Below are 21435 nucleotides of genomic sequence, written 5' to 3'. Positions count from 1 at the left end.
ATTCTTTCTTGTAACTGCTTAGTTACATTGACTGTACATAGCATAGTTTATTCAACCAATTTCCTATGCTTAGACATTTAGGAACTTGGCAATAATATAACAACAAATAAAGCTGCAATGAGTAATCTTGTACATAAGTATTTTTGCATTGTTGGAGGTGCATCTTCTGAATTCCTAGAAGTGGGATTGCTGGCTCAAAGAGTAAATGGATATAAAGTTTTGTTAAATAGTGCCACATTCCCTTCTGTAAGAGTGAGTTGTACCATTTTTCATTGTCACCAGCAATGTATGAGTGCCTGTTTCCCCACTCTCAACAACAGAATATTTCATCAATCTTTTGGATATTTTTGCCAATCTAGTGGGTGAGAAATGATATTTCAGTGTCATTTTATTTTGCATCATGAATGGAGTTGAACATCTTTTCGTGTGTTTTAGGGGTGTGTGTGTGTGTGTGTGTGTGTGTGTGTGTGTGTGTGTGTGGTGAGCTATTTATTCATACCTTTGCCCATTTTCCTGTAGGATTTTGGGTTTTTTTCCTTCAATTTTGAGTGTTACTTGTGTATTAGGGACATTAGCCCTTTATCTGTGATATATGTTACAAATATTTTCTCCTGGTTTGTCATTTGTCTTTTGACTTTGCTCATGTTATTGATAGCCATGCAAAGGATTTTTATGTGATCAAATTTATAAATCTTCTTATAAATTTGGATTGTGAGTTATAGTAAAGCCTTTTACGACACCCAGGTTTTAGAGGAATTCATCCATGTTTTCTTTCAGTATTTGTATAGTTTCATTTTTCACATTTAGATATCTAATCCATTTTGGCATTTTTTTCTTTTTTATGGGTGAAGAATGGGCCTAACTTATCTTTTTCCTGTTGTCCCACAACCATTTTTTTGGAAGTTCATCTCTGCCCCGGTAATTTGAGATACCACCTTTATCATCCACTAGATTCCTATGTGCAGTTGGGGCTAGTTCAGGACTTTGTATTTCTTGAAGTACTTTGAATGCTGATGGTTCCAGCTGAGTTTTCATTAAACATTTACATCTCAGAGGCTGCTAGGTTCCAGGGTTTACAGCACAGAGGAATATTTAAGCCTCTTACCCTTTCACAATGGAAAAGTGTGTCCTTACTATTTTCTTACTTAATACTTTCTGAATTTTCCAAATTTTCTGAAACCAGCCGAAAATTGTTTTAGTCTTTAAGAAAATTTTAAAGGTATTATCAGTTTTTAAACAGTAAACTTTAGCATGAATTTCTAATAACTCTCCCCCCAAAATACTACCTTTGGTATTCTCCTTTTCTTCATATCCCCTCAATAAAAGATGTTTCCAAAAGCTGCATATAACACAGGTGAAGAGATGACAGCGGGAGGCTGGCCAGCCAGGCTTAACAGGCCATCTGCTCTGAGCTCTCTCTGTTCTGCTTCCTATGGCTTCTGAGCACCACCACCTTCTTCACGTGAGTGAGGAAGTGTAAGGAACAGGGAAGATGTAAGGACAGAGAAGAGTAACGTTGCAGAACTTGAATCATCGGGTAGCCCGAGGTTTTTGTTTTTGTTCTTGTTTTTTAATTTGGCTGCACCAGGTCTTAGTTGCAGCAGGCAGGCTCCTTAGCTGTGGCATGTGAACCCTTAGTTGCAGCATGCGTGTGGGATCTAGTTCCCTGACCAGGGATCGAACCCGGCCACAAGCATTGGGAGCGCAGAGTCTTAACCACTGGACCACCAGGGAAGTCCCCCAAGTTTTTGATATGTAACATTTTAAAGCGTTCACTTCGGGACTTCGCTGGTGGCACAGTGGTTAAGAATCCGCATGCCAATGCAGGGGACACGTGTTTGAGCCCTGGTCCAGGAAGATCCCACATGCCATGGAGCAACTAAACCTGTGCACCACAGCTACTGAGCCTGCACTCTAGAGCCCGCAATCCACAACTACTGAGCCCACGTGCCACAACTACTGAAGCCTGCATGTCTAGAGCCCGTGCTCCACAACAAGGGAAGCCACCGCAATGAGAAGCCTGCGCACCGCAACGAAGAGTAGCCCCCACTCGCCGCAACTAGAGAAAAGCCCACTCACAGCAACCAAGACCCAACGCAGCCAAAAATAAAGTAAATAAATAAATATATTTAAAAATAAAATAAAGCGTTCACTTCCTAGGGAAGGCTGACACAGGGGCTTGCTCATGTTCTCTCTCTCCCTCTCCGCACCCCGCTCTGTGCCTGAACGGCCTCCCTTAGGGGGAATGACTAGATTCTTTATGCTTTTCATAACGTGGGGACTATAAAAAAAAAAAAAAACCGTTTATAAGACTCATTTAGAGGAGACAGGACTCACACTGGCCCTGTGGTCTCTGTTATTATCAAGTTCTGATTCAGGGAACATATTTTCTTAAGGAAAATCAGGACATGTAATCTGATCTAATTCAACATGTCAAATCCTATAAAGCTTTTAAAATGAAGCCAGGTTTAATTATAATCTTGACAAGTCACCTTTTTGGAATGGAAGAGAATTATGTGAAGGTGGGGTATACCTTTTAAGTGTATTCAAATGCACGAGCGGTGTGACAGCTGGCAGACTCAAGAATTCTCCTACTCTACTGTGTATCCATCAGGCAGCATGCAAGTAACAATGCTATCTTGTGATTTAATGTAATCCAGACTGTTATTTTGTTATGGTCGCTCTACTATTCTACTCTTCTGTTAGGGTAACTCTATCAAAATAAAGACCAGGAATTTTCTTTAAAATTTTTTTCTTTTAAACACTACGAACAGCTTAGATTTGTGTATATCCGTGCACAAGCCTGGTGTAGAAGTTTCTTCTGAATAAGGTTGTTGTGGGTAAACTTTTAGACTTCAGTTCACAGTAAGGTCTTTAACTTGCACCTCCAGGCAGCAGCTACCCATGTTGTTTGATTGCTAGTTAAGTGTTAATAGAATTAGGAGTGTTAAAATATTTTTATAGGTTTAGTCTTCCAGTTACTCTCAACACCTTTCATGTTGTTCCACTTGCATTTCAGTCTCACAGCCACCAGCACAGTAGGAAAGAGAAATCTGAGTCCCAGTCAAGCAGAAGGCGGCCTGGAGGCCAGAGTATCGGGGGAGATTTCTGACACTGAGCTTGAGCAGACAGATCCCTGTGCAGAATCCCTCTCAGAGGGAAGGAAAAAGGCCAAGAAATTAAAAAGGATGAAGAAGGACCTTTCTCCGACAGGTGTGTATTGAATCTCACTAAGGTTCTAGAGCTGTGTCTTCTTTAATGCTTTAGAAGCTCTTATTTTGGGGGAGAGATTATAGCAGGGCTTCAGTTGATAACAAAGCCCATGTAGCCTAAAACGGGACCAGATGTTTTTCAGATCATTTTAATTTAATTTGAGGAATCTCTGAAAAGCCCTGGCTCTTGATAGAGTGAGGCTTGGTGGGGGCCTCCTTGTTAAAGACGGTTAGTCTGTTTTGGTAACCTTCTCTCTGTCCTCCATGGTTTAGAGGTTTTGCTGATGTATGTAAAGTCACCTCAGTATTTTAAATGTATATGTGAATTTGCACAGAGGCCTACTCCTACATGTGTTATTTTCAGTAGCAGAGTTTTCACTGTTCCCAGCAAAACCCCAGGCCGCCTGAATTTCTCTCGTAAGCAGAATTATATAAGGAGTAAAAGAAACAGGAAATGAACACATGTTGTATGCCTACTGTGTGCTAGACACTGGAGCCTTCTCTTTCCTGATTGAATTTCATTCTCACAACAGCCCTGACATAGGGACTCATCCTTGTTTTAGTGATGCAGAAGTCTGGACTCAGAGAGGTGAAGAAACACGCAGGTCCAGGTAGCTAGTAAGAGCAGAATGAGAAGGTGAGCCAAGTCCCGTATCCCCTCTGTCCCCCAGACATGCTGTGGAGGCCCCATGAGCTAACCCAGCCCTTGGTGCACAGACCCTCTGCAGGACCCCAGTGCCAGGCAAGGAAGGGGCTTGCTGGGAAGCCAGCATCTGTGAAAGGCCCTGCTCAGGAGATCAGGCCAGAACCTGGTCAGCTAGCAGTCATGGTGACAGAAATTACAGCCAGTGCTGACCGAGTGCTTGCTGACGACCCTGCACTGCACTTCATGCTTTTATATTTTTTTTATCTATATTTTTTCTGTTTTTTTTTAAATGAATTTATTTATTTATTTTTTATACAGCAGGTTCTTATTAGTTATCTATTTTATACATATTAGTGTATATATTTCAATCCCAATCTCTCAATTCATTACACCACCACCACCTCCCCACCCCCCCACCCTGCTTCCCCCCCTTGGTGTCCATACATTTGTTCTCTACATCTGTGTCTCTATTTATGCCTTGCAAACTGGTTCGTCTGTACCATTTTTCTAGATTCCACAAATATGCGTTAATATACGATATTTGTTTTTCTCTTTCTGACTTACTTCACTCTGTATGACAGTCTCTAGGTCCATCCATGTCTCTACAAATGAACCAATTTTGTTCCTTTTTATGGCTGAGTAATATTCCATTGTATATATGTACCACATCTTTTTTATCCATTCATCTGTCGATGGGCATTTAGGTTGCTTCCATGACTTGGCTACTGTAAATAGTGCTGCAGTGAACACTGGGGCGCATGTGTCTTTTTGAATTATGGTTTTCTCAGGGTATATGTCCGGTAGTGGGATTGCTGTGTCATATGGTAATTCTGTTTTTAGTTTTTAAAGGAACCTCCATACTGTTCTCCTTAGTGGCTGTATCTATTTACATTCCCACCAACAGTGCAAGACGGTTCCCTTTTTCACCACACCCTCTCCAGCTTTTGTTGTTTGTAGATTTTCTGATGATGCCCATTCTAACTGGCGTGAGGTGATACCTCATTGTAGTTTTGATTTGTATTTCTCTAATAATTAGTGATTTTGAGCAGATTTTCATGTGCCTCTTGGCCATCTGTATGTCTTCTTTAGAGAAATGTCTGTTTAGGTCTTCTGCCCACTTTTTGATTGGGCTGTTTGTTTTTTTAATATTGAGCTGAATGAGCTGTTTATATATTTTGGAGATTAATCCTTTGTCCGTTGATTCGTTTGCAAATATTTTCTCCCATCCCGAGGGTTGTCTTTTCGTCTTGTTTGTAGTTTCCTTTGCTGTGCAAAAGCTTTTAAGTTCCATTAGGACCTGTTTGTTTATTTTTGTTTATTTCCATTACTCTAGGAGGTGGGTCAAAAAAGATCTTGCTGTGATTTATGTCAAAGTATGTTCTTCCCATGTTTTCCTCTAAGAGTTTTATATTGTCCAGTCTTACATTTAGGTTTTTAATCCATTTTGAGTTTATTTTTGTGTATGGTGTTAGGGAGTGTCCTAATTTCATTCTTTTACATGTTGTTCAGTTTTCCCAGCACCACTTATTGAAGAGACTGTCTTTTCTCCATTGTATATCCTTGCCTGCTTTTTCATAGATTAGTTGACCACAGGTGCATGGGTTTATCTCTGGACTTCTATCCTGTTCCATTGATCTATATTTCTGTTTTTGTGCCAGTACCGTATTGTCTTGATTACTGTAGCTTTGTAGTATAGTCTGAAGTCAGGGAGTCTGATTCCTCCAGCTCCGTTTTTTTCCCTCAAGACTGCTTTGGCTATTCGGGGTCTTTTGTGTCTCCATACAAATTTTAAGATTTTTTTGTTCTAGTTCTGTAAAAATGCCATTGGTAATTTGATAGGGATTGCATTGAATCTGTAGATTGCTTTGGGTAGTATAGTCATGCTCACAATATTGATTTTTCCAATCCAAGAACCTGGTATATCTCTCCATCTGTTTGTGTCATCTTTGATTTCTTTCATCAGTGTCTTATAGTTTTCTGAGTACAGGTCTTTTACCTCCTTAGGTAGGTTTATTCCTAGGTATTTTATTCTTTTTGTTGCAATGGTAAGTGGGAGTGTTTCCTTAATTTCTCTTTCTGATCTTTCGTTGTTAGTGTATAGGATAGTGTATAGTGTATAGATTTCTGTGCATTAATTTTGTATCCTGCAACTTTACCAGATTCATTGATTAGCTCTAGTAGTTTTCTGGTAGTATTTTTAGGATTATCTATGTATAGTATCATGTCATCTGCAAACAGTGACAGTTTTACTTCGTCTTTTCCAATTTGTATTCCTTTTATTTCTTTTTCTTCTCTGATTACCATGGCTAGGACTTTCAAAACTATGTTGAATAGTGGCGAGAGTGGACATCCTTGTCTTGTTTCTGATCTTAGAGGAAATGCTTTCAGTTTTTCACCATTGAGAATGATGTTTGCTGTGGGTTTGTCATATATGGCCTTCATTGTGTTCAGGTAGGTTCCCTCTATCCCCACTTTCTGGAGAGTTTTTTTTTGTCATAAATGGGTGTTGAATTTTGTCAAAAGCTTTTTCTGCATCTATTGAGATGATCATATGGTTTTTATTCTCCAATTTGTTAATATGGTGTATCACATTGATTGATTTGCATATATTGAAGAATCCTTGCATCCCTAGGAAAAATCCCACTTGATCATGGTGTATGATCCTTTTAATGTGTTGTTGGATTCTGTTTGCTAGTATTGTGTTGAGGATTTTTGCATCTATATTCATCAGTGATATTGGTCTGTAATTTTCTTTTTTTGTAGTATCTTTGTCTGGTTTTGGTATCAGGGTGATGGTGGCCTCATAGAATGAGTTTGGGAGTGTTCCTTCCTCTGCAATTTTTGGAAGAGTTTGCGAAAGATGGGTGTTAGCTCTTCTCTAAATGTTTGATAGAATTCACCTGTGAAGCCACCTGGTCCTGGACTTTTGTTTGTTGGAAGATTTTTAATCATAGTTTCAATTTCATTACTTGTGATTACTTGTTCATATTTTCTATTTCTTCCTTGTTCACTCTTGGAAGGTTATACCTTCCTAAGAATTTGTCCATTTCTTCCAGGTTGTCCATTTTGTTAGCATAGGGTTGCTTGTAGTAGTCTCTTACAATGCTTTGTATTTCTGTGGTGTCTGTTGTAACTTCTTTTTCATTTCTAATTTTATTGATTTGAGTCCTTTCTCTCTTTTTCTTGATGAGTCTGGCTAAAGGTTTATCAATTTTGTTATCTTCTCAAAGAACCAGGTTTTAGTTTTATTGATCTTTGCAATTGTTTTCTTTGTTTCTATTTCATTTATTTCTGCCCTGATCTTTATGATTTCTTTCCTTCTACTAACTTTGGGTTTTGTTTGTTCTTCTTTCTCTGGTTCCTTTAGGTGTAAGGTTAGATTGTTTATTTCAGATTTTTCTTGTTTCTTGAGGTAAGATTGTATTGCTATAAACTTCCCTCTTAAAACTGCTTTTGCTGCATCCCATAGGTTTTGGATCATCATGTTTTCATTGTCATTTGTCTCTAGGTATTTTTTGATTTCCTCTTTGATTTCTTCAGTGATATCTTGGTTATTTAGTAATGTATTGTTTAGCCTCCATGTGTTTGTGTTTTTTACGTTTTTTTCCCTGTAATTTATTTCTAATCTCATAGCGTTGTGGTAGGAAAAGATGCTTGATGTGATTTCAGTTTTCTTAAATTTATGAAGGCTTGATTTGTGACCCAAAATGTGATCTATCCTGGAGAATGTTCCATGTGCACTTGAGAAGAAAGTGTAATCACTGTTTTCGGATGGAATGTCCTATAAATATCAATTAAATCTATCTGGTCTGTTGTGTCATTTAAAGCTTGTGTTTCCTTATTAATTTTCTGTCTGGATGATCTATCCATTGGTGTAAGTGAGGTGTTAAAGTCCCCCACTATTATTGTGTTACTGTCGATTTCCTCTTTTATAGCTGTTAACAGTTGTCTTATGTATTGAGGTGCGCCTATGTTGGGTGCATATACATTTATAATTGTTATATCTTCTTCTTGGATTGATCCCTTGATATTATGTAGTGTCCTTCCTTGTCTCTTGTAACATTCTTTATTTTAAAGTCTGTTTTACCTGATGTGAGTATTGCTACTCCAGCTTTCTTTTGTTTTCCATTTGCATGGAGTATCTTTTTCCATTCCCTCACTTTCAGTCTGTATGTGTCCCTAGGTCTGAAGTGGGTCTCTTGTAGACAACATATATATGAGTCTTGTTTTTGTATCCATTCAGTGAGCCTGTGTCTTTTCGTTGGAGCATTTAATCCATTTCCATTTAAGGTAATTATCGATATGTATGTTCCTATTACCATTTTCTTAATTGTTTTGGGTTTGTTTTTGTAGGTCCTTTTCTTCTCTTGTGTTTCCCACTTAGAGAAGTTCCTTTAGCATTTGTTGTAAAGCTGGTTTGGTGTTGCTGAATTCTCTTAGCTTTTGCTTGTCTGTAAAGCAGTTGCTTTCTCTGTTGAATCTGAATGAGATCCTTGCCAGGTAAAGTAATCTTGGTTGTAGGTTCTTCCCTTTCATCACTTTAAATATATCATGCCACTCCCTTCTGGCTTGTAGAGTTTCTGCTGAGAAATCAGCTGTTAACCTTATGGGAGTTCCCTTGCATGTTATTTGTCGTTTTTCCCTTGTTGCTTTTGATAATTTTTCTTTGTCTTTAATTTTTGTCAGTTTGATTACTATGTGTCTCGGCATGTTTCTCCTTAGGTTTATCCTGCCTGGGACTCTCTGTGCTTCCTGGACTTGGGTGGCTCTTTCCTTTCCCATGTTAGGGAAGTTTTCCACTATAATCTCTTCAAATATTTTTTTCAGGTCCTTTCTCTCTCTCTTCTCTTTCTGAGACCCCTATAATGCGAATGTTGGTGTGTTTAATGTTGTCCCAGAGGTCTCTTCAGCTGTCTTCATTTCTTTTCATCTTTTTTTCTTTACTCTGTTCCATGGCATTGAATTCCACCATTCTGTCTTCCAGGTCACTTATCCGTTCTTCTATTATTCTGCTATTGATTCCTTCTAGTGTATTTTTCATTTCAGTTATTGTATCGTTCATCTCTGTCTGTTGTTCTTTAATTCTTCTAGGTCTTTGTTAAATATTTCTTGCATCCTCCCCATCTTTACCTCCATTCTTTTTCTGAGGTCCTGGATCATCCTCACTGTCATTATTCTGAATTCTTTTTCTGGAAGGTTGCCTGTCTCCACTTCATTTAGTTGTTTTCCTGTGGTTTTATCTTGTTCCTTCATCTGGTACATAGTCCTCTGCCTTTTCATTTTGTCTGTCTTTCTGTGAATGTGGTTTTCTTTCCACAGGCTGCAGGATTGTGGTTCTTCTTGCTTCTGCTGTCTGCCCTAAAAACATGGACTTTTAGAGCCTTCCCCTCTTCTCTGACATAGGAGCCAACATCACATGTGAAGGCAGCCACTCCACCATCCTGAGTTCCTTAGATGTGGCATGTTCAGATCCTATCTTTAATTAATTTTTATTAGAGTATAGTTGCTTTACAATGTTGTGTTAGTTTCCGCTGTACAGCAAAGTGATTCAGTTATACGTATACATATATCCCCTCTTTTTTAGATTTCCCTCCCATTTAGGTCACCACAGAGCAGTGAGTAGAGTTCCCTGTGCTATACAGTAGGTTCTCATTAGTTATGTATTTTATACATAGTAGTGTATATATGTCAATCCCAATCTCCCAATTCATCCACCCCCCCGCCCCTGCACTTCGTGCTTGATGGAAATGCTTTCGTTTAAATCTCTGAAGTAGGCATGATGGTCCATTTTACAATTAAGAAAACTGATGCCTGAGAAAAGTCAGTGTCTTCTGCAAGTGGTGTTGAGAAAGCTGGACAGCTGCATGTAAATCAGTGAAGTTAGAAGACTCCCTCACGTCATACACAAAAATAAATTCAAAATAGCTTAAAGACTTAAATATAAGACATGACACCATAAAATTCCTAGAAGAGAACATAGGCAAAACATTCTCTGACATAAATTGTAGCAATGTTTTCTTAGGTCAGTCTCCCAAGGCAGTAGAAATAAAAAGAAAAATAAACAAATGGGATCTAATCAAACTTACAAGCTTTTGTACAGCAAAGGAAACTATAAAGAAAATGAAAAGACAACCTCCAGAATGGGAGAAAATATTTGCAAATGATGCATCCAACAAGGGCTTAATTTCCCAAATATACAAACAGCTCATGCAGCTCAACAACAACAACAACAAAAAACAATACAGTCAACAAATGGGCAGAAGTCCTAAGTAGACGTTTCTCCAATAGAAGACATGCAGATGGCCAACAGGCACATGAAAAGATGCTCAATATCACTAATTATTAGAGAAATGCAAATCAAAACTACAGTGAAGTATCACCTCACACTGGTCAGAATGGCCATCATTAAAAATCTACAAATAACAAATGCTGGAGAGGGTGTGGAGAAAAGGGAACCCTCCTACACTGTTGGTGGGAATGTAAATTGGTACAGCCACTATGGAAAGCCATATGGAGGTTCCTTAAAAAACTAAAAATAGAGTTGCCATGTGGTCCAGCAATCCCTCTCCTGGGCATATATCCGGAGAAAACTCTAATTCGAAAAGATACGTGCACCCCAGTGTTCATAGCAGCACTGTTTACAATAGCCAAGACATGGAAGCAACCTAAATGTCCATCAACAGATGAATGGAAAGAAGATGTGGTACATGTATACAATGGAATACTACTAAGTCATAAAAAAAGAATGAAATAATGCCATTTGCAGCAACATGGATGGACCTAGAGATTATCATACTAAGTGAAGTAAGTCAAAAAGAGGAAGACAAATACCATGTGATATCACTTACATGTGGAATCTAAAATATGATACAAATGAACTTATTTGCAAAAGAGAAACAGACTCACAGACATAGGAAAAAAGTTTATGGTTACCAAAGGGGAAAGGGGGTGGAGGAGGGATAAATTAGGAGTTTGGGATTATCAAATACAAACTACTATATGTAAAATAGGTAAACAAGGTCATATTGTATATCACAGGGAACTATATTCAATATCCTGTAATAAACCATAATGGAAAAGAATATGAAAAAGAATATATATATAAATGAATCACTTTGCTGCACACCAGAAATTAACACAACACTGTAAATCAACTATACTTCGATAAAAAAAAATTAATGAAAGAAAGAAAGAAAAGAAAAGAAAAGGAGTGAGGAAACAGCAGAGGCCTGAAGGTTATGTGACTTGCCCAAGATCACAGAGCCCTTAAGTCAGGCCTGCAAGAAAGTGGGTACCTTTAAGCACAGTTACGTGATGAGGGGGATGCCTGCAAGCCAAAATTACTCCTCTCCTGTATCTCGCTTCCTGATAGTCACCCCTGTTAGTGGAACCAACAGTCAAATCAAAGGATGGGAGTGGAAGCCTGGAACTTGATTCACACCCAAGCCAAGAATCCATTGTGTTTCAGTTAATTCCTCTTTGTACATGTGGCTCGATCTGCCTGCAGGGCGTTTTCTGAATCTCATTGATATGAATGAAATCAAAGAAGCAGCAAAAATGTCACAGATGCCTTTTATACATTATGCTAAAGCTTATCTTTAACTGAAAACTTAAACTCTTGTTTGAAGTCTGGGTCGTGTATTTTAGCTGTCTCTTGAATCTGTGAGTCTCCCTTCCTTTCCCTCATTTAAGTATTATAGAAGTTTTTAATCTGTAACATACTTAGTCTTCATCTTTGATAACTTGTTACCACTGCCACATTGTACCTGCTTCACAAATCTTAAATGTTAGCATGACTTTCAGAGCTCACCCCAAGCATGTTGGGGGGCGGGGCGCTTTTCCCCTCTTGTATAGCTTTCCTTCATATCATTCTCTTTAATTTTTTCACTTATCTATTACTTCTCAGGGACAGGATTTTAGGTTTTTTCCCTTCTATCTCAGCACAATCTCAAAGGTATTAAAATACCTAATAATAGATTGCATCAGTAGATTAGCTCCTTTTATAACTTTCAACGTTTTAAGTGAAAACTTGCTATGAGTTATTTGGGGTTTTGAATTTATAATACCATCATTAAAATAGTTTTTTTTTTTTCCTCCCATTGACAGTAAAGCTGTCACTGCCACAAGATTTGAGCTAAAAAAAAAAAAAAAAAAGATAGATAGATTTTTGTACTTCTTTGTCAGTCCAGCTAAAAAAGAAAGAGAAGCATCTTGACAACTTTTAATTGAATCAGAGAACTTGAGATCATTGAGTTTTCTTCTGGAGCATCATTCACTAAGACCTTCTGACGCAAGGCTGGAAGTTTCCTGGATCCTCTTTAGCTGGTTTGTTTTAAGCGTGTAGTCCTAATAGTATCAGCAGGATGTAGGTCGAGATACCGGGTGCTGGACCTGGTGCGTCATCTGATTTTGATCGCTCATTTACTTTAAGGAGGTCCTAAAATGAGCGACAGTACAAAGTTCAGACTCTAAAGGATCTGTATGAACCTCCCAAAGGTTCAGAGTGTCCCAGGAGCAGAGAGGGCCTGGATGGATGTCGGCAGGAACTGGATTAGAGTGTCTGGTACAGTATGGCTCCGTCTGTCCTGCACAGATGGGTTCTAAGGCATCTAGCCTGAGCGTTCCTACTGGGGACAGTATCTTGACAGGTGCTCAGATGATTCACTAGGGTGCGTTGGGTGCCCAGTGCACTGCTAGTGAAGACATGAGAAACATAAAAGACAGCGTTCCACCTGTAGGAAATGTTCTGTTTTCCGAGGGGAAAGTAGCAAAAAGTAGGGCCATAGAATATCATGTACCGTAGCAATCCCGGGACACTGATGCTCGATAAATCCCACACAAAACAGTGTCATTTTTCTTAGTTATACAATTTAATATCAAAGATACACTAAGAGTTAAGTACTGGACACCTTCCCAGATAACAAAATCACTTAAGTTATAGAAGAAATGACCATTTATTGAGTTGATATTATATACCGGACATTGTGCTAGGAACATCCTTTATGGTCTAGTCATTATAAAAACCGAGTAAGGTGTAGATATCATTATATCTAATTTATAGAGAGGAAACCAAGGCTCACAGAATCACAAATATGCAAAGTCAAATACAGCTGTTATTGGGGGTGGCGGGGAGGGCTGTCTGATCCAGAGCAAAGGCCTTGTACCACTCTGCAAAATGTGAAGTTTATCCAAACTTTAGAGGAAACAAAGGATTCTTTGCAAAGGTGAATATTTCTGGCATCTGTTCTAGATCAGAAACAACTACCAACCTGGATTTTCTTGTGATGAAGTCATGCAGTAAAAGTCCGAGACATTATTCTCTTTTGGAGCTTTTTATGTACATGTTATGTACTTAGTAAATATTTCTCATAACTGTAGTTGTTTCTATCCTATTTTCAGGAAGCAAATGTATAATATAAATCCCCTCCCTTTATATTTATTGCAGTTAGTGTAGATTGGTAATGCTGTCTGCTCTCCACTGGGGCATTCAAGGTACATTCTTCATTGGTACATAAAGGAAACAGTTCTGTGTGCCATTTATGCTGGAGTAAACTGTCTAAGAAATGTTCCCCAGACAGTAATGGATGGGTGTCCACAGCGCATTTGCTCTTGCTGAGTAAGTGAATTGGGTTCCAGTGGCCTGATGCTGACCGGACTGGCCAGTCTCAAAATAAAGATGGGCTGTCCACTAGCCAGAGGTTCCGGCAGCGCCTGTTAGATAGTGTTCACGGAACAGGGCCGAGCTGTGGACTGTTCCTGGTGACTTTTTGTCACGTGATAGAGTTGTTCCAAGTTTCCTTTCCACTTTACATTTAAAATCCAACACAGGGCTTCCCTGGTGGCACAGTGGTTAAGAATCCACCTGCCAATGCAGGGGACACGGGTTCGAGCCCTGGTCTGGGAAGATCCCACACGCTGTGGAGTAACTAAGCCCACGTGACACAACTGCTGAGCCTGTGCTCTAGAGCCTGCAAGCCACAACTACTGAGCCCATGTGCCACAACTACTGAGGCCACGTGCCACAACTACTGAAGCCCACGCGCCTGGAGCCCGTGCTCAACAAGAGAAGCCACTGCAATGAGAAGCCCGTGCGCTGCAACAAAGAGTAGCCCCCGCTCACCGCAACTAGAGAAAAGCCCACGCGCAGCAACAAAGACCCAACGCAGCCAAAAATAAAATAAATAAAATAAAATAAATAAATTTATTAAAAAAAGAAAAACCCAACACATTAGAGCTTTACATGGTTGCCAAGAGCCGCAGGTTTTATTGTAGTCTTGACTAATCTGCTGAACCTTTCCAGCTTAAACCCCTAGGGTTACAGTATAAAAGTAGGGAGTCTACCTAGAACAGGTGCTGTTGGAGGTCTCTTGAAGTCAGGAACACGATCTGCAGTTGGTGCTGTCGGTCACCTGAGCGGCCAGGCTAGGGATGTCCAGCAACCTCCCAAAGAACTTTTTAATTCCTCAATTAAAATGCAGATTTCAGCCTAACCGAGGAGTGCGCTGCCCTGTGGGGCGGCACACTCCCTGCGCCTCCCTCTTCCTCCAGGCAGACCTCGGGGGCTGCCCACACACCATCCAGGGGAGCCCTGCTTTCTTGGTATGGATACCACCCCACCACCAGGCCCTTTGGAGCATTTCCTACTTAAAAACTCCTGTATGGCACCCCAAAGGATCTTGCCCTATACAGAATTCCACTCTGTCGGAAATGATACGACACCAGATTTCCAGTGGGCTGTGTAGTTTTTCAGATTCACGTGAGGGAAGAGCTGTCTTAGCTCTCAATTTCTCCCTTTCAACTCTAGTTAGGTGAAAGGTAAGTCAGCAGAAACAAGCACCCCTTGTGTTTACCACTTGTTAGTTTCTTTTGTTGTTTCTGTTAATAAAAATAATGTGCTCACTATGAAAATCAGTAAAATGAAGGAAGCTAGAAAGAACATTAAACCCTACAGTTACTTGATACTCTGTTAACAGGTATTTTACTCTGCCTGTCATTTTTATACATAGTTGGCATCGTACTCTATATGTCGTTTAATATCTTGTTTTCCCCCATTTAAAAAAAAAAAAAAACTCTTGGTAAAATAATTTTAATTATCGGCATAATATTTCATATTAAAATTTGTTGGATTTTTTTAAAACAACATTCCTCATACCTTTTGCAGTGTCAGCTTTATTAAGACACAATTTACATACAATATAAGTCATTACTTTTAGATGTACCAGTTGATGAATTTCGACAAATGCGTACAGTCATATAACCATCACTGTGCTCAAGAAATAGAACAGTTATTCCAGAAGATTCCCTCGTGCCCCTTTGCAATCAGCCCCTTCCCATCCATAGATCCCGGCAGCCACTGATCTGCTTTCTGTCACTGTAATTTTGCCTTTTTCAGAAGGTCATTTAAATGGAATCATTCAATAAGTAACCCCTTGAGTCTTGCACTTAGCATTTGACGTTTGTCTGTGTTCTTGCCCATGTCACTGGCTCATTCCTTCTTTCTGCTGAGTAGCAGTCCATTTTATGGACATATCACTGTTTATCCATTTTGCCTGTTGACATTTAGGTTGTTAGCAACTAAGAATCTAGCAGATATAAACATTTGTGTATAAGTTTTTGTGTGAACTAAGTGTTCATTTCTTTGGGAAAATACCTAAGGCTGGAATTACTGGGTCGTGTGGTAAGTGTATGTTTAATTTTATAAGAACCTGGCACAGTGTTTTCCAAAGTGGCTGCAGCATTTTGCATTCCCACCAGCCGGGCATGAGGGCTCAGTGGCTCTGTACCTTCACCAGTGTTGGTATTGTCCTTTTTGCCATTCTAGTGGTGTGTACTGGTTATCTCATTATGGCTTTGGTTTGAATTTCCCTAATGACTAATGATGTTAAGTATCTTTTTATGTGATTATTTGTCCATTTAAATCTCTTTAATGAAATGTTTGTTCAAATCTTTTGCTCATTTTTTCATTGGGCTGTTTGTTTTCTCCTTATTCAATTTTAAGAGTTCTTATGTATTCTTACGTATTCAGGATACAAGTCCTTTTGGGTGCTTTACAAATTCTTCCAGACCGTGCTTTTCTTTTCATTCTCTTAACAGTATCTTTCAATAGTAGAAGTTTTAAATTTTAACGAAATCCAGTTTATCAATTTTTTCCCTTGGATTATGCCTTTGTTGTCGTATCTAAGAAATCTTTGCCTTACTCAATTGCAGAGATCTTCTCTTGTGTTTTCTTCTAGAAGTTTTCCAGTTTCAGATTTTACATTTAGACATACAGTCCATTTTGAGTTAATCTTTGTGTGTGATGCAAGGTATGGTCCATCATAGCGGGAGGCAGATGTCCTGAAGTATCTGTTTAAAAAGAAAAATTGTTCCTGAATAATTCTTTGCACTCTAGTAACTAAACAGGGCTGTGAAAGTGAGTTCCCCGGAAAAGCGACCGTAGCTCTTTATCCATTAGCTTTGAGACGGATCCTTCGATGGTCTACAGCTCTCCCTTTCTGGAAGGTGCTAGAACAAACACCAGCAGTGACCTCCAGCTCCCCTCTGGTCTGGGTCTCCTTTAGATGGTTCGTAAAGTTCTGTTTCCTCTGTACACATCCTTCTTGCTCAGCAGCTGCACATTTTAGGCAGCTCTCTGACTGCAGGCTGTTGGCTTCCTGGGCAGCCACCACGTTCAGTGTTGGGCCACCTTATCCCTAAGGGAAGGGGCCTAACGTGCATTAAAAACTTGCTGTGTGCCAGGAACCTGGCAGAATCTCAGAAGTCCTGGGTGGCATAAAGTAGCATCGAGTCCATCTTATAGATGAGGCAGTGAGAGTTGCTTGGAGTCTTACAGCTAGTGAGATGGTCAGGCCAGACTTGCCTCACTTCACAGCTTTTGCTTTTTCTGTTATTTCTCACCAGCTCTTCACAGAGTGGCTCCTGTGCGTTTGATGGCGTACGACCAGACTCACATGTACTCCCATCCCGCTAACCGCGGGTGCGATTATAAATATGACAACGCAGTTGCTTTTAGCCATTTATCTTTTTTCCTCCCAGCTAGTTTTAATTTATTTCAGCTCCCCACATTTGGCGTTGTGGCTTTTACCTTTAGAATGGCAGATTGGCTGCTGTAATATTTCTTTGATATGTGAATTGTAAAAATGCCCTTATTGATGTTTGTTTTCCTCCCTACAATTAGGTGTTGTGTGAATGTGTGGTGGAGGAGGGCTCAGGCTGGTTCAGTCTTACCATGGGCCGTCTGTAGTATTAAGTTGCTCTGGGGAGAGGAGTGTTTGTGTTTGTGTTTTGTTTCGTTTTTCAATAACCTTCATTCCTTTTCTAACTGGATCATGGGAGTCTTTGTCACATGGACCATCTCCTGCCCATCTTCACTTCTCAGGCGCAGTCCCAAGAGATGCATGGGCAACACAGCCACGAGACTTGGGGCAGAATACTTCAAATGACCCCTCACCTGCTCTTCTTATCCTGTCTGTCTGGACTTTATCTCAATAAATGAGCAGAAGTGGGAATTCTCACTCTAGTGGAATTCCCTGTGTTATTTCATGTGTTCGGACCTAGTTACCTTTAGGCATGCCTGTCACTGGCAGTAGCCACTGCCAGCTGAGCGAGTTCCCCTCTGTTTTTAGAAGTTACTCTCCACTTCAGGCATCATCACAGACCTCTCCCCTTTTGAACTCTTGGAGTGTTAGCGGCTGGGGCTGGCTTTGCCCGTTTCCCTGCCAGCCCTGCTCTAGGGCTTAAATAATGCATGATACCACAGGTACGGGAATGCCTGGTCGTGCATTTTCCATCGTGAACACGCTGTTTCCTGACTTAATTCCCATTCGCTCGGATCTGGACGTTTGTGGTCCAGGCCCTGACCCAGTGCTGCTGCTGCTGTTGCAGAAAGTAGCTGAATGGAGAAGGGCTTCTAACTTCGGGGTGAAACTGTTTGTAACGGAAGAGACCCCTTCAGTCCCAGAAGACTGTAGCCAGTGTTGCTGAAATTGGAAAAAGCTACAAGCTGCTTTTGCCCCCTTTGGGATCTCTGAACTCCCACTGGTCAGCTTCCTGCCACTGTCTAGCCGCCAGCCCCTGAGATTTCTCATCTGGGCGCCAGTCACCACGGCACAGAGGAACCCAACCACCTTGGTGCTGCGGAAGGATCCAGACCCCACCTCAGCCACTCGCTAGATGTCTTGTGTCTGTAAAATGGGGATATTGGTACCCCTGAACTGGGCTTTTATGCAGATTAAATGAACTAAGTGCCCAGCATGCTGGCTGGCAAAGAATACAGAGTGTGTTCTCACTGAGAGATACTGTGACTCCTGTAAAATCAAGAGAGGCACCCAAGCAGGGAGGCACTTCCTCGGCCCTGCTGTGATGTTTCTGCAGTGTGGCCTCTGTTTGCCGGGCACTGCTCTCCGTAGGCAAGGCCCACCCGTGGACTCTCTCCACTTGTGGCCGTGCCACCGCCCGGCCCTGGCCCTGGTCGAAGCTGTCTCTGCAGCTGGTCCTTTTGTTCTCCCCCCGGGGTGGTCCTCTCCTTGTTCACCTTGTTTTGTCCTCTCCCACCAGGAAGCATCTCGGACAGCTCAGCCAAGCTCTTTGAGGTCCCTGACACGTGGTAACCAAGACCTGAGTGGAACAAACCGCTGGTGCTGTTGCTGAGAAGGAGAGAAGCAGCCGGCGTTTTTGGAAGCCATACTGTGTTTAACTGAATCCAATGTGGTGCAGGAGGGGTTTGAAACCAAGTGTGTGTCTCCTGAAAACTCCCAGTTTTTGTCGTCAAGGCTGTGTTCCTTCCTCTTTAGCATCACCTGTCTGCTGGCGCTCAGCATGTCGTCGGCTGTCATGTATACGTGATTAACCAGGTCATTACTTGTTGCTCATGTGAAACCCTTCCTGTCATGAATCTGTGTTTAAGAATCCACCTGATGGGGAAGGTTGGCCGTGAGATTTCACAGAAAGAGCCGACACTCTTGGGTGCTGTGATCCTGAATTTGGGGTTGAACTCTTTCCTGCTTTGAGAGGTTCTCACCCACCATCTCACGCTCAGGCCTGGGGGCAGCCCCAGCGCGTGGGTGTGTCTCCCAGTAGAGAATTCGGTTGCGTCTGCCTGCTTTCCACCATCGCTGCCTGAAAATATGAGGCTCTCAAGCTTGTTTTCCCAGTAGGAAAATGTCTACCGCTGTCAACACCTGCCTTGACCTTTGGGGCATATTTATTTAGAGTTTTTCCCCTAAGATGTGAGTTTCTCATGGTGGAGTGTACGAGTGAAAAATTAATTTCTGTTTTCCCATGTAACGCTGCTTTCACTTTTCAGTATCGTAGCCTGGTGTCTTCTCTGTTTGGTGGCGTCTGGGGGTGAGGTGGCGTGTGTGCATGTGTGTGAAATCATGACAAATCGACACGATGTACCAGCCCTTTCTCTGTTGAAACAGATCACAACAGGGACAGAATCTCGTGGATCTACTTCAGTAGATCTGCTTCATATAGATCATTGTTAGATATTTAACATTTTTGTATCGTGGAAATAAAAATGAAAAATGTATTTCCAAAAGATGAAAATTAAAGAAATTTTCATAGGGTTCTGGTTTTTTCCTTTCTCTTCTTTTATAAGTGAATGACATACTTAATCTCTACATAGACATATTTCTCTCTAAAGATCACCCTTGAAAAAGCCCTGGTAAGTCACTAAGCCTGGTGCTTATGGTTTTTTCTTTTTCTTTTTTTTTTTTTTTAACCTCTAACCCCTTTCACCTGCCTTGATGAGTCAGATGCCTGGTGCTGGAGTGGAGCCCGTGGTAAATGGTGTAGGGGGGCTGCATCTTTTTCTGGTGGGAAGGATCTGAGTTCTCACAGCTCTGATCAGAATCCCAGGTGTCGTGGGAATTCAGATTTGTAAGACATTTTCCCCAATTAAGGGCCTCTTAACATCTTCCCTTCCCCCTCCCCCTTGTCCCCAAAGTTGCAAACCCAGACGTGGCACGAGGAGCTCCCGCCCCTGCTCAACGCGGTCACCAGGCACAGCCCAGTGGGAAAGTGTGACAGGAGGGTAGAGACAAAGGAGGGGGTTAGCGGGCGCTGCTGGACTCTTCTGAGTCATTAAAGCCTACAGGTAGAAACAGGTAGTACCTGACACTTCTTTTAACGGAATGAACAAGAGGGAAAACCAGTGCAAGGCTGCGATTGGCGTACATATGAGACATACATCTAGCCTAATGAGCACGCCTGGCATAAAAACGCAGAGTGTGAGGTGGCCTAAAGATCTCCACGCGTGCAGGGCCTCGGAGGGAGAGAGATTGGGCCCGTCGCTCTCAGGTGACGAGATTTTTCATTGTCCCCTGAAGCCCAGTTCTCCCTGCTCAAAAAGCTATACAGACACACAGGTTGCACCCCTGTCAGTACTGGTTCAGAGGGGCTTGCGGGGGTGGGGGGAGTGCTTTCTAGAAAGGGCCTCTGCCCTAGAGCACTGAATGTACCTGCATCCCAGCTCCGGCTGTGTGTTCCTGGGCATTATTTACCCTCTCTGAGGCTGTTTCCTCAACCATAAAAGCAAGATAATAAACCTACCTCATAGGGTGGTTGTGAGGATTAAATGAAGTCATGTCAAACGCCCAGCACACACAAGTGCACAGTGAGTCACATTGATATTGGAAGATGATGCTTTCGATCTGAAACCCTGGTTGGAGCTGACATACACATGGTTGGGGGGTGGGTGTCTGGCTTAGCATTAAATACCCAGCTGAGCCCTGGTATGTCCCCAGACCCCTGTTTTCCCAACTGTATCAAATGACTTAAAGCAGGTGAACTGGGTTGGCCATCTTCTTGGTACACACACGCACACACGCGGGCTGATGTCTCTTCTGGGCCTGAAACCATAGGATGCTGCTTTGGATTTTTGATACGGAGGCTCAGGGGCATATTATGATGATGGGGCTGTAGTTCTGGGGTTCCTTAAATACTGTAACCAAACCTGGAGGTGGGCGTGGATGTGGGGACCTCGGTGTTTCAAGTCATTTTGTAGTTCTTTGATTTTAGAGCTGGGATGGAGATTGAGTGCTGCGGCTCTGTCTTTTTTTTTTTAACTTTGTATTCGTCCTGTTCCCCCCCTCCAACATTTTATTATGAAGAATTTCAAACATACAAAGAAGTTGAAAGAATTGTTCAGCAAACACTCATTTCCTCCCCACCTAGATTGTACAGCTACCATTTTGCTGTACTTGCTTTATTACGTAACCATTCAGCCATCCCTCCATCCACTCATCAATTCATCTTAGTTTTGGATGCATTTCTAAGTAAGTTGCAAACATCAGAGCACTCCCCCTCCCAGATCCTTGAGCATGCTTGTCATGAGCCAGAGTTTAATACGTGTTTATATTTGGGGATCACTGGAGATAAAATTTATAGTGAAATGCTCAGATCTTAAGTGTACCATCTGATAGGTTCTAAGTAATGCAACAGGATCTATCAAGATACAGAACATCACATCACCATCACCAGAGAATATTCCCTTCTGCTTCTTTCCAGGCCACCCCTACCCACTCCCACCCCCAGAGGTTACCACTGGGCTGAATTTTTTCATCACAGATGAGT

General features: G+C 41.3%; 1 protein-coding gene across 1 annotated transcript in view; it reads left to right on the top strand.

The window, feature by feature from the left end:
- Positions 1-19365, top strand: part of PARN (poly(A)-specific ribonuclease) — a 159236-nt gene extending 139871 nt beyond the window's left edge. Inside the window, exons 23-24 of the mRNA XM_061207987.1 lie at positions 3020-3213; positions 18415-19365. Coding sequence (XP_061063970.1) covers positions 3020-3213; positions 18415-18467 — 247 coding nt within the window. The 3' untranslated portion in view covers positions 18468-19365. The remainder of the gene's footprint in view (positions 1-3019; positions 3214-18414) is intronic.
- The last annotated feature ends 2070 nt before the right edge of the window (positions 19366-21435 follow it).

The sequence above is a fragment of the Eubalaena glacialis genome, chromosome 13 (genome assembly GCF_028564815.1).
Source record: "Eubalaena glacialis isolate mEubGla1 chromosome 13, mEubGla1.1.hap2.+ XY, whole genome shotgun sequence".
NCBI lineage: Eukaryota > Metazoa > Chordata > Mammalia > Artiodactyla > Balaenidae > Eubalaena > Eubalaena glacialis.
This window is presented reverse-complemented; position numbering and strand designations above follow the sequence as displayed.